The sequence below is a fragment of the Oryx dammah genome, unplaced genomic scaffold (assembly GCF_014754425.2).
Source record: "Oryx dammah isolate SB20612 unplaced genomic scaffold, SCBI_Odam_1.1 HiC_scaffold_10, whole genome shotgun sequence".
NCBI lineage: Eukaryota > Metazoa > Chordata > Mammalia > Artiodactyla > Bovidae > Oryx > Oryx dammah.
Window position 1 is genome coordinate 9649377 of NW_024070194.1, and position 12242 is coordinate 9661618.

At 44.6% G+C, this 12242-nt stretch overlaps 1 protein-coding gene across 1 annotated transcript; it reads left to right on the top strand.

Annotated features, from left to right (window-relative positions):
- Nucleotides 1–5775: 5775 nt before the first annotated feature.
- LOC120869537 (colostrum trypsin inhibitor) lies at nt 5776–8442 on the top strand. The gene is made up of 3 exons (XM_040248920.1): nt 5776–5851; nt 7512–7727; nt 8423–8442. Exons 1-3 carry the CDS (start codon nt 5776–5778, stop codon nt 8440–8442), a joined length of 312 nt encoding a protein of 103 aa, XP_040104854.1.
- The last annotated feature ends 3800 nt before the right edge of the window (nt 8443–12242 follow it).

A 12242-nucleotide genomic window follows, 5' to 3' on the forward strand; every position in this document is an offset into this window, starting at 1 on the left:
TCCACAAAGCTTTCTGTAGCCATCACTTAATTTGCCCATCCAAAAAGAGTTACCTGTAAGTCAAGACCTACTTTCTTTTTCTTTTAACTTTTTTATTATTTATTATTTATGTTTGTTTATTCGGTCTGTTTTTCGTTCTGCTGGCTCTTCACTGCTGCACCAGCTTTTCTCCAGCTGTGGCAAGCAGGGGCGGCTCTCCAGCCGCGGTGCACAGGCTTCTCACTGTGGTGGCTTCTCTTGTTGTGGAGCACGTAGGGCACGCAGGCCTCAGTAGTTGCGGTTTCTGGGCTCTAGAGCACAGGCTGAGTAGTTGTGGCCCATGAGCTTAGCCGCTCCTCGGCAAGTGGGACCTTCCCAGATCAGGGATAGAACCCATGTCTCCTGCATTGGAAGGTGGATTCTTTACCACTGAGCCACCAAGGAAGCCCCCCTTTTTGTTAATAAATGCAATTCCATTCCTCATGGCTTCTTTACTGAATATACACATCCTACTTTCCTTAAGCAACCATGAATTGACTTTCATATTAACAATCTATAGATTGGTGAGCATAAATACCAGGGATAATTTCTAAAAACATTTCCTTTCTCACAGAGAACATCTCAGGATGGCACCAAACATATTCATTAGTAGTCCAAAATAGCGTGAGTTTCTCTGTAAGAGGAAGCCAGTGTTCCATAATTAATGTTTCAGTGTTTTATTTTATTTGAGAGTGACCTAGCTAGCTGTTCAATAAACTTAAATCATTTAATTTAGCACAACCCTAGAAATTCAATTCACCAAAATCTAGAGAGACTAAACTAGACATTTCCAAAGCACAATTATTCTTAAAAGAGTTTATCTAAAGTTCTTATCTCACTTAGATTTTCTCTCCTTAAAAGTTTCTTCACATTAAGTCACTTTCCTTGCTGAAAAATCTGCAACAGATATAATAAGATCTTAAAATTCTGAAAGAGATGGGAATACCAGACCACCTAACCTGCCTCTTGAGAAACCTATATGCAAGTCAGGAAGCAACAGTTAGAACTGGACATGGAACAACAGACTGGTTCCAAATAGGAAAAGGAGTACGTCAAGGCTGTATATTGTCACCCTGCTTACTTAACTTATATGCAGAGTACATCATGAGAAACGCTGGGCTGGAAGAAGCACAAGCTGGAATCAAGATTGCCGGGAGAAATGTCAATAACCTCAGATATGCAGATGACACCACCCTTATGGCAGAAAGTGAAGAGGAGCTAAAAAGCCTCTTGATGAAAGTGAAAGAGGAGAGTGAAAAAGCAGGCTTAAAGCTCAACATTCAGAAAATGAAGATCATGGCATCTGGTCCCATCACTTCATGGGAAATAGATGGGGAAACAGTGGAAACAGTGTCAGACTTTTGGGGGGGGGCTCCAAAATCACTGCAGATGGTGACTGCAGCCATGAAATTAAAAGACCTTACTCCTTGGAAGAAAAGTTATGACCAACCTAGATAGCATATTCAAAAGCAGAGACATTACTTTGCCGACTAACGTCCGTCTAGTCAAGGCTATGGTTTTTCCTGTGGTCATGTATGGATGTGAGAGTTGGACTGTGAAGAAGGCTGAGCGCCGAAGAATTGATGCTTTTGAACTGTGGTGTGGGAGAAGACTCTTGAGAGTCCCTTGGACTGCAAGGAGATCCAACCAGTCCATTCTAAAGGAGATTGGTCCTGGGTGTTCTTTGGAAGGACTGATGCTAAAGCTGAAGCTCCAGTACTTTGGCCACCTTATGTGAAGAGTTGACTCATTGGAAAAGACTCTGATGCTGGGAGGGATTGGGGGCAGGAGGAGAAGGGGATGACAGAGGATGAGATGGCTGGATGGCATCACTGACTCGATGGACATGAGTTTGAGTGAACTCCAGGAGTTAGTGATGGACAGGGAGGCCTGGTGTGCTGTGCGATTCATGGGGTCACAGAGTCGGACACGGCTGAGCAACTAAATTGAACTGAAACCTAGGCACAAAGAAAGCATTATACTGATTGTTCTACTGATGACTCTAAGACATATCTATATTAATTAGATCGACAAATTTAAACAATAATGCCAGGTACTAATTTAATACTGGATTATTCCCAATTCACATGAACTTGAAATTCATCTAGTTTAGTGTCTCGTATTTGGAGTTGTTTGGTTTGTAAGTGCTTGCTTTTGTTTAGGCCAATTAAATTAGAGCTCATTTATAAGCTAACCTCAGCAATACTATCCAAAGACAGAGAAAGACACATACTGAGACATACATATACTCAGACAGACACGACAAGAGATCTAGCTTCATTTTCTAAACTTAGTCATGAATCAGATATCTCAATATAAAGCTCACTATTTGATAAGAAAGGTTTCAGAACCCAAACTTTGCATCTTCTCATACACAGAAAAGTGCTCAAGTCTTTAACTTGGAATATTTGGCTTTCTTTTTTTTTAATTCATAAAACTTTTATATTTTAAGAAATATCTTTTTTTTCTGTGTACTGCTTGAAACAATAATTGAATAACTCCTTGCCATGATCCTGAAATACTCATAAAAAATTAGGGGTGGTATAATCATTTTTTAATACATACCTATGTCAAATCATTATGTACACCTTAAACTAATATAATGTTGACAGCAACTGTATCTCAATAAAAGCGGAAAAAAATGAGGCTAGAGTGATTAGTTGATTGACCCTGTTTCTCTGTCAACTTCAGAGAATGACAAGCCCACCACTAATCCAGAATTTTTGAATCTACTTCTCTAAGGGATCATTGTCATGGGCCTCTTGAATGTTTCTCTTTTTTTTAAATTTTTAATTGGAGGATGATTGCTTTACAATATTGTGTTGATTTTTACCATATATTAACATGAATCAGCCATATCTGACTTTCTTTAATTAACAATAATCTTTTGACATTCAGACCGCATTTATGTATGCACGCATGCTCAGTTGCTTCAGTCATGCCCATCTCTTTGCCACCCTATGGACTGTATAGCCCACCAGGCTCTTCTGTTCAAGCGATTTTCTAGGCAAAAATACTGGAGTGGGTTGCCATGCCCTCCTCCAGGGGATCTTCTCATCCCAAGGATCAACCCAGGTCTCCTGCACTGCAGGCAGATTCTTTACCCCTGAGCCACCAGGGAAGCCCAACGTTCATACTACCTGCCCTTTGTTGCAGGAAAATTATACTTCTATATAACCTGGCTGTGCCCTCGCCTCCTCGCAGCAGCTATCTCAGGGTTACTTGAGAGGCTGCCCTGGGATTAAGTCCTAAAAATTCCCAGTGAAGAACTTAACTCTCAACTCTTAGACTGTGAATATTTTTTAAGCCTACAGTGTGGCCTTCAGGACTCCAAACACAAGTAGCTGTGCTGCAGCAGAAACTAATCGAGGTCCCCTCATTGTGTTAGCCCCTATTCAGTCATTACTCTTTCCACTCATTCAACAGGTCTCCTACAGATGGCTTTTAACTCCTACCCTCTCTTTCTTGCTTAATTGCATGCTGAAAATCATTGCCTTCTAGCTAAGGTTATACTAGGCACCTGATGTTTACTTCTCCAGGACAACACCCCCTAACGCTCCTCCCCTTTGTGAGCATTCTCCATCCAGAAAGAAGGTCTCAGAGTGATAGCCTTGAGCACAACCAGAACCTGTTTCAGAGCCACCTGATGCCAGCCTTATCTCCATGTTTCCAGAAGGGAAGAAGAATGCAAGACTACCTCAACTCCATCCTTATCTACAGCCCCATTTTCTAGCCTGAATCTGTATGACCCTTTCCTAATTTTCAGGAAGTGGGGCACAGTCTTGCAAGCGTTAACCTACTGTGGCACCCTTTGCCTGGCAAGGTAATAAAGCCACTCCTTTCTACTCCTGCAAAGCTCTGCATTTTCTGTTTGGTACAGGTGAACAGAAGCCGGGTTTTCAGCAACAGTATCTATCACTATCCCCAAATAGAAAGTACATCCACAGAAGGTAAATAACTTGTCTGAGGTCACATAGATAGGGAATAGCAAAAGGAAAGTGAAGTCGCTCAGTCGTGTCCAACTCTTTGCAACCCCACGGACTGTAGCATACAAGGCTCCTCCATCAATGGGATTTTCCAGGCAAAGGTACTGGAGTGGGTTGCCATTTCCTTCTCCAGTAAGCTGGAATTTAAATTCCTCTATCTCCAGTGATGAGGCTTTTAACAACTACTGAAGCACGAGTAAAGATAATCTAACACCACTGATGTCTCATATAGAAAACTCAACAAATGGAAAAGAAAATTTATTTCATCATAATATTGGATTGGCCAGAAAGTTCATTCAGGTTTTTCCATGTTATGTTATGGAGAAAGCCAAACAAACTTTCAGGCCAATCCAATTCAAGAAAATTTCCCTTTAAAAATATGTAGATTAAAAAGCATTTCATGTTCTATCTAAAGGATAAACAAAGAGGTCTTTAGGCTTTCGGGTAGGAAGTAAAGTCATCTCTAAGGCAGAAAAACATTCAGGACAATTAATGGGGACACTCCATGGGGACACTCCATGGCAGAATTCCGTGGAACCAGGTCCACAGTTGTTCTGGAGAGACAAAGTCTGATCCAGAGTTTTTTATCCCATGAAATTGTCCTTGAAGTTAAAGGCAATATGCAAAAACCCCGGGGAAATGAAACGTGTAAGCCCCTTGTTTTTGTAGAATTATCTATCCAACAAAATGTTTATGAGGATACCTTGTAAAGATATTTAGTTCACATGGTGGAATTTCAGTGTCCACTATGATAGCCATCACCCACATCTGGCTACTGACCACAGGAAGTACGACTCTGCCTTAAGCGAGATCCCAAAGACAGTACGAAGAAAAGTAAACTATCATATTACTCTTTACTACATGTTGATTATATGTTGAAATTATACTATGTCTGATCCACTGAGTTAAATAAACTATTAATAAAACTAGTTTTACTTCTTTTTCCTCTTTAAAAAATACTGCTACTAAAAAAAAAAAATCTGGGAACTTCCTGGCAGTCCAATGGTTAAGACTTGGTGTTTTCACTGCTAGGAGGGACCCAGTTTCCATCACTGGATGAGGAACTAAGATTCTATGCGCCCCACAGCCAAAAAAAAAAAAAAATGCAATTACTAGAAAATTTTAAAAATCTCTTTGTGGTTTGCATTATATTTCAACTTCATAACACTAGGGTAGAATTTGGGGGAAGTGATTTTGCCTTTTGTTTATGCTATTAACTATAGCTTGATCTTTAAAAAGAAATATGATGATTCATATGAAACAATAAACTCATTATCCCAAAATTCAATAAAAGATCCAATGAACAAAGAGCTGTGTTCTCTCTCCTGGAATGCTGAGACACTAGCTGGGAGGCTCTGGATGGGAACCAATAATAACAGAATGGAGAAGAGCTGTGCTGGGCTTTCAGGGACCACATGGTCCAGCCCACCTGTTTTACAGATAGGGAAACGGAGGTCACCAAACGTTCCTTCTCAGTCCAAGGTCACAGGGACTCAAGTCTGCAGTAGTTGGGGCTGAGACTATAGTCCCGATGCTACAAAAGCAACATCTTATGGGACTTGCCCGAAGGCCTTGAAGAACCCAACCAAGGCCAATTGGCATGGCCTCCATTTCTTGCAGCCCACACTCCTGGCCCAAGGTGCTTCCTATTCCAAGTAATGAGAATCAAGATACTTCCCTCAGCTCTGGGGAATAGGACCCCTTCTCCTTCAGCTGCAGCTATAAGTTCCAGCCTCCCGGCCTCAGCCCAGAACACACAGCTACTCACACCATGAAGCTCAGCCGCCTACTTGCTCTTTGCCTCACCCTCTGCCTGGTGGGCTTGGCGAGCTCAGGAAAGACCTCAGGTGAGCTGAGGGGCTGGAAACAGGGGCCCCGAGATGGTCGCCTATGGGGAGAGGGGATGATGGATCCAACACGCCATCTGGTCACTTCCCCCTCAGGAGGAGACAAGGACCTAGACACGGGAAGAGGTTCCCTGTGGTCGCATCCAGTCTCAGGAAAATCTGGGGCCAGACCTCCCAGGTGTCTTTGGTGACATCATCGCCAAATTTTAATTTTTCTTAAAAAGCAATACATATTTGTTTTAAAAAGACAAACTATATGTAAACGTGTGAAGTTTAAAAAACTCGTCCCCTATTTCACACAGCCCCAACAATCCTGCTCTCCAGATTCCTACTCCCTAGAATTCTTAAGCAAGAAAAGAAACGTTGACAGTGCTTTGAACAGGACGCCAGATTCTCAAACTTGGCTGCACACAGAATTTCCCTGAGGTCTCTCTGGGTCTCACACTCAGAAATTCTGATTTAATGGATCTGGGATGAAGCCTGGGCATCGGGACTTTTTCCAAGTTCCCCAAGAGATTCTAACATTCTAACCAAGATTGAGAATTTGCTGCCCAAATAGAAGGTCTCAAATTTCTTCCTAGAATGGTCTCTTCCCTATTCTTGGTTAAGTTTCTCCCAGTAAATCCAACAGTCAAGGTCACACACATTGAGGATTTACATAAGGGTTCCGTGAAGCTGAGTTGACTCATGTGCTTATTTGTTTGAGGGATGCTGTCCTTATTAGGGAAAGTGTCATTCTCAAAGTTCTGTGTGCTACATCCCATAAAAAGAGACACTGAGGTCCTGAACGTCTGAGGCAAATGGTTGAGGGAGGGTGTGTGTGCGTGAGTGTGTGTGTGTTCATGTCTGATAAATCATTTTGTGTGATACTCAGAGCCAGATGTGAAAGGAAGTAAAATAACAAGTGATTCAGTAAAAGAGGCCAGTTTCTTTATTTGCTGATTACCCATGGATATTAAAAATTATTCAATGTAAATATCTAAATATCTTTTTCCTAGATATAAAAAATATGATACTTGTTCACTGACACTCAAATGATACTAAAAAGGATTTTCAGGGAAAGAATCACCTGAAATTCCACCACCCAGAGATAACTGCTCCAAAAATATGGAAGAATACCCTTCATGTCATCATTCTATGGGCTTATATGTATATATAATATCCACAGAATCACACCAGACTTATTTTGTAATTTCATTTTATATTCAGCAAAAGTTATGAACCTCTCTTCATGTTGATATGTGTCATCGACACTGTGCTGTAGTGTTGGCTCACGGATCCCCTGTCGGTGAACGTTTACATTTTTTCCAAATTATAATTTTTTCCCTTTACAAAAAAGCTCCAGCCAACATCTTGATGTCAAGTTATGAGAGGTTGTAAGATACAGCACTTGGGATTTGAAATTGAATCTCAGTTTAAATCCCAAGCCTCTCTCAACTTACAGGCTTTATGCTTTTGAGAAAATTAGCAAACCTCTCCAAGCCTCCGTTTCTCCATTTGTGAAGTGGAGACAGTTACCCTCTTCCCACTTGATTATTTAAGTGACGGCAAGAATAGCGAACACCTAGGAGGACGCTTGGTGTAGAGTAGGTGGTGGGGAAAAAATCAGTTCATTACGAGGACACATCAGTGACCATTCTCTTCTTTCTTACCTTTGCAGACAATCTCAAACAAGAGGCTCCCCAGGACTTGTTCCAAATGCCCCCTGACCTGTGCCAGCTCCCCCAAGCAAGGGGCCCCTGCAAAGCTGCTTTGCTCCGATACTTCTATAACTCTACATCCAATGCTTGTGAGCCCTTTACCTATGGTGGTTGTCAGGGTAATGACAACAATTTTGAGACCACAGAGATGTGTTTGAGGATCTGCCAACCCCCTGGTGAGTCCTCTGATAGACCCAGGAAGAGGAATGGAGGTGACAGGATGCTGGGTGTGAAGGGACAGGGTGCTGGTGAAGACGCTGGTGGTGATGCAGGTGACGATGTTACTATGGGGGTTAGTGATGATGAGAATAAGGGGAATGAGATACCTGTCACTGATGCCTGTGAGGGGTGGTAATGAGGGTGCTGGCAGTGTAGACAGCAAGGCAGTGGTGGCTGGTGGCACTGATAATAAAGATGAAAGGTGGGTTGATTACTGTAGCAAGCCCTTTTAAAATACATGATGGTGGGGGGGGCGGGTGGGGTGTCTTCCCTCGTGGCCAGCAGCTAAGAGTCCACCCTCCCAATTCAGGGGCCTGGAGTGTGATCCCTGGTCAGGGAACTAGATCCCACATGCCACAAGTAAAAGACCTCCTGTGGCACACCTAAGACCCAGTGCAGTCAAATAAATAAATAAAGCACACGGTAGGGCTGGCAGAGGTGAAGACAGCCATGTCACCTTGCAGGGTGATCCTGTTGACAGAGGTGAGGAACGCGGCTGTAGCAGTGATCTGGGTGGGAGGTGGTAGATATAAGGAGGTCCCCGGGCTGGTGGATGTTGAAGGGGTTGGGTAAGGAGTCCAGCTTGATGGCTCTGGCTCTAGGATGCCAACAGGCCAGCCAAGAAGGGAGCTGACTGTCCTCTCCATCACAGAGACCAAGGACAAGAGCTGACGGTGACACCTGCATATTCCCAGGCTTTGACCAAAAGCTGCCTCGGCTGCCCTTCCTGCTTGGAGGCCCTGTTCTGAGCCCATCCTGTATCCCTCGGGACTGGGTCAATAAAGTGTTCAGAGTTGACGTGGCCTGAAGCCTTCCTACAAGGGCCCTGGGCTTGTCCTCAAAAATCATTCACAGTCACAGGGGTAATCAAACCTGCATCACCCTACCCCCAGCCCTCCAGGCCCTCACTGTCCTGTGTTCCCAGAATGAAGACAGGACAAAGGACACAAGTTCCCCTTTCACCAGGGGGTCCTCAAGGAAGCCAGACTGAATGGAAATATGGGGACCTTGGATGTCTGTCCCTGGATCCTGGCCTGCTGCTCTTTCTTACCCAGGGCTGCACGATGAGCCAGAATGTTCTTCCTGTCCAGCAGGAACCATGGCCTGGAGGAGTGTGGAGGGGGTAGAAATTCAGGGAATCTTGGCCAGCTAGGGTGACTGCCCTCTCTCTCCACCAAGAGGAATACTGGAAAAAGATTTTTACAAATTTTTTTAATTGTGGTAAAATATATACAACATGAAATTTACCATTTTAACCATTTCTAAATGTACTATTTAGTGGTATTACATATACACACATTGTTGTATGTATATATACACCATGACCACCACCCACCTCCAGAACTTTTTCATCTTCCCAAACTGAAACTTTGTACCATTAGAAATTAACTCCTTTTTCTCCCTGCCCTGGGCACCACTTTTCTAACTTCTGTCTCTAAGACTTTAACTACTCAGGAGCCTCATAAGAGTAGAATCAGAGTATTTTTCCTTTCATAACTGGTTTGTTTCACTTAGCCCCATGTCCTCAAGGTTTATCCATGTTGTAGCCTGTATCAAAATTTCCATCCTTTTTTTGGAGGGGTTGCTGCTTAGTTCCCTGACCAGGGATCAAACCCGTGCCCCCTTGCAAAGGAAGCTCGGGGTCCTAGCCACTGGACCACCAGGGAAGTCCCCAAATCTCCTTCCTTTTAAAGACTAAATAATATACCACTGTTAGATACATTTCAGATATTGACCAACCTGCCCACCACCCTCAATAACTCTCTCCTCATATCCTGCATCTGATCTAACCACTTCCTCTTGCTGGAAGGGAAACTGCTGGCCCAAAGTCAAGCAGCAATACTAGAAGCCAGAACCTGGGGTTCCCAGACCAGGTCCCTGTCCTGGCGATGTCATGGGGACCTTGGTGTGCCCTTCCCACCCCACCCCTTTCACATGTCCTACTGCCTTGGAGCCAGCCTAGACCGTGTCACATCGCATCAGCAAGGACACACTGGGAAGCCAGCCTAGCCTGAAGCTCCAGGTGGGGACCCAAAGCTGAATGGACCCTTGGGCTTTATCCAAGGCCAAAAATGCTTAATCATACATGAATAAGTATATATTTGAGAGAAAGAGCATTTTTTTCTCTTTTGCTCTTTTTTTACTTTTTTTTTTTTTTTGGCCCACTGCATGGCATATAGGAGCTTAGTTTCCTGACCAAGAATGGAACCTGCGCCCCCTCCAGGGGATTCACACAGCGGGGAAGTCTCTACTCCCTTTCATGTTCTGAACAGCTACTCAGAGACTGAGCTCCGGAAGACAGTGAGGGTCGCCTTAACAAGGCACTGTTCCAGATACTGCAGCTACAAAATTCTGGTCCATATGGATCTTAATTATTAATGAGCAGGATACAGAAGCTACATAGTACATTAGATGGTGGTGAGGGCTACCGAGGAAAACAAGGCAGGCAAGTGGTGAGCTGGAAGCTGGAGAAGCAACTTATAACCAGGGTAGCCAGGGAGACCTCTTGATAACTTGATGGTGAAGGTGGTGAAGAGTTGGATTCTTCAGTTAGGTTGAAGGTAGAACAGACCACTTTTTTGACAGGGCATACTGGAGAATAGGGAGAAGGATCAAAAATGAGTCAAAGGTTTCAGGCCTGGGCAGCTGGGGAGATGAGAGCCGTCATTTGCAGAGATGCGCTGACAATGGGTGAGTATGCTTAGGGTCGGGGTGGAGATGATCAGAAGTTTGGAAGATAACTGAATTTGAGATGCCTTTAACATCCAAGTGGAAATGGCAAGTAGGCAGCTGGGTAAATGAGTATGGAATTCAGGGAGGAGGAGACCTAAGATATGGGGTGTCATCTTTATATAAATTATACAAGACATGGCAGTAGATGGCATTTCTAGGTGCTGACTTGGCTGCAGGTATAAACTCTACTGCTCTGACTTGGCAAACACCCCACTACATGCAGGCTGCCAGGACCACTTAGCTTCAGATAAGCTACCCACCTGCATTCCTTTTTTTTTAATATTTATTTTTATTTATTTGACTGCACGAGGCCTTAGGTGCAGTACATGGGATCTTCTTTCTTCGTTGCAGCCTGCAGGATCGCTGGTTCCAGCAAGAAGGGTCTAGTTGCCTGACCAGGGATCGTTATCTGAGCCCCCTGCATTGAGAGCCCGGAGTCTTAGCCATTGGACCACCAGGGAAATCCCATACTCAGGTGCATTCTTATGTCACACCTGGTGTGTTTACTGCTTGAAGTAAACTTGAGTAAAAGCATCTTGACCCAGTTGCTTTTGCAACTATGGTCTGGACTAGCTCACTCATGCCACCTCTTGTCCTACACATGCACACACATTGCCTGTACATTCTAGAAGCTCTGGGAAAACTTTCAGAGGGAACCTGAACAGCCCCGTCTCTGTTAGCTATACACCCAATGCATGCACTGTATTAAAAACCCTGCACTCACACTGGAGGGGTTTCTAGAGAGCCCCTCGCCTTACCCATCCCTACCTCTAGACCGCAGGATCCAAGCCACAGTATAGCCCACACCCATTCATTCGGTCACGTTTGTTGACTGAGCACTGACAGCTTGTCCTGAGTGCAGACGCATTTAAGTGGAGAAAAGCCCCTGTGCCTCCAAGCAGCTCCTAGTCTACTAGAAGTTAAAGGCAGTAACCACCAGGGAAATAAGGAATATGAAAGCTGTCCAGGGAGGGCACCCACCCTGGTTTTGTCAGTCAGAGTGAACCTGGCAACTGAGGGGGACATAGTGGTTAGCAGAGCAGGGTATTCTGTTTGACAGGCAATCGACCAAAAGACAGATGGGAGAACTGGGAGAGGGAGGGGCAGACGACGAGTAATGTACACACTTGACAAACGTGTCAGAGGAGGAGAACGAAGGTGGGGGCAGGGCAGACACTTGCCAGAGGACTTGTTTCACAGGAATCTGGGGTTACACAGCCAGGACGTGGGCAGGGGCAGGCTTCAATCCAAGGGCTTCAAAGCCTGTGGGTGGTCTGAGGACCACCCAGAACACAAACTCCTGAGGAGCCAGATAAAATCTGAAAGGCTGGGCTCCACCCAAACTAACCGAACTCTCGGGTCTGGATCCCAGGAACCTGCGTTATTTCACAGGAGCCCCAAATGGCTGCAATGCAGCATCTGGTTGGAAAATGGTCACCCAAAGCTCTTCTGTGTCTCCAGCGTCTCTCCAGCGCGATCCCTGGTGACAGGGTGCTGGCTCTCAGGGCTCCTAAAAGGCACAGGATGGTTCACTTTCATGGCCGTGGAGATGTTGACATGAACACTCCCCGTCAAACCCAGGGAGTTCTGGGAACCAGTCAGAGGAGGATGCCGGGGGAGGAGAGAAGCACGAGATGAGAAGGAATTTCTGGCAGGGGTGGGAGGAGGCAGGGGCCTTTGGTTGATTGATTGGTTGGTTTTTGGCGGGGTAGGGGATCGGACAGGAAATCCAGTTCCAG

What these genes read in the sequence shown, in the direction of transcription:
- LOC120869537 (XM_040248920.1), top strand. Translation starts at nt 5,776, where the DNA reads ATGAAGCTCAGCCGCCTACTTGCTCTTTGCCTCACCCTCTGCCTGGTG. An exon ending in GAGCTCAGGAAAGACCTCAG is followed by an intron (nt 5,852 to 7,511) that starts GTGAGCTGAGGG and finishes TTACCTTTGCAG; the next exon opens with ACAATCTCAAACAAGAGGCT. An exon ending in GAGGATCTGCCAACCCCCTG is followed by an intron (nt 7,728 to 8,422) that starts GTGAGTCCTCTG and finishes TCTCCATCACAG; the next exon opens with AGACCAAGGACAAGAGCTGA.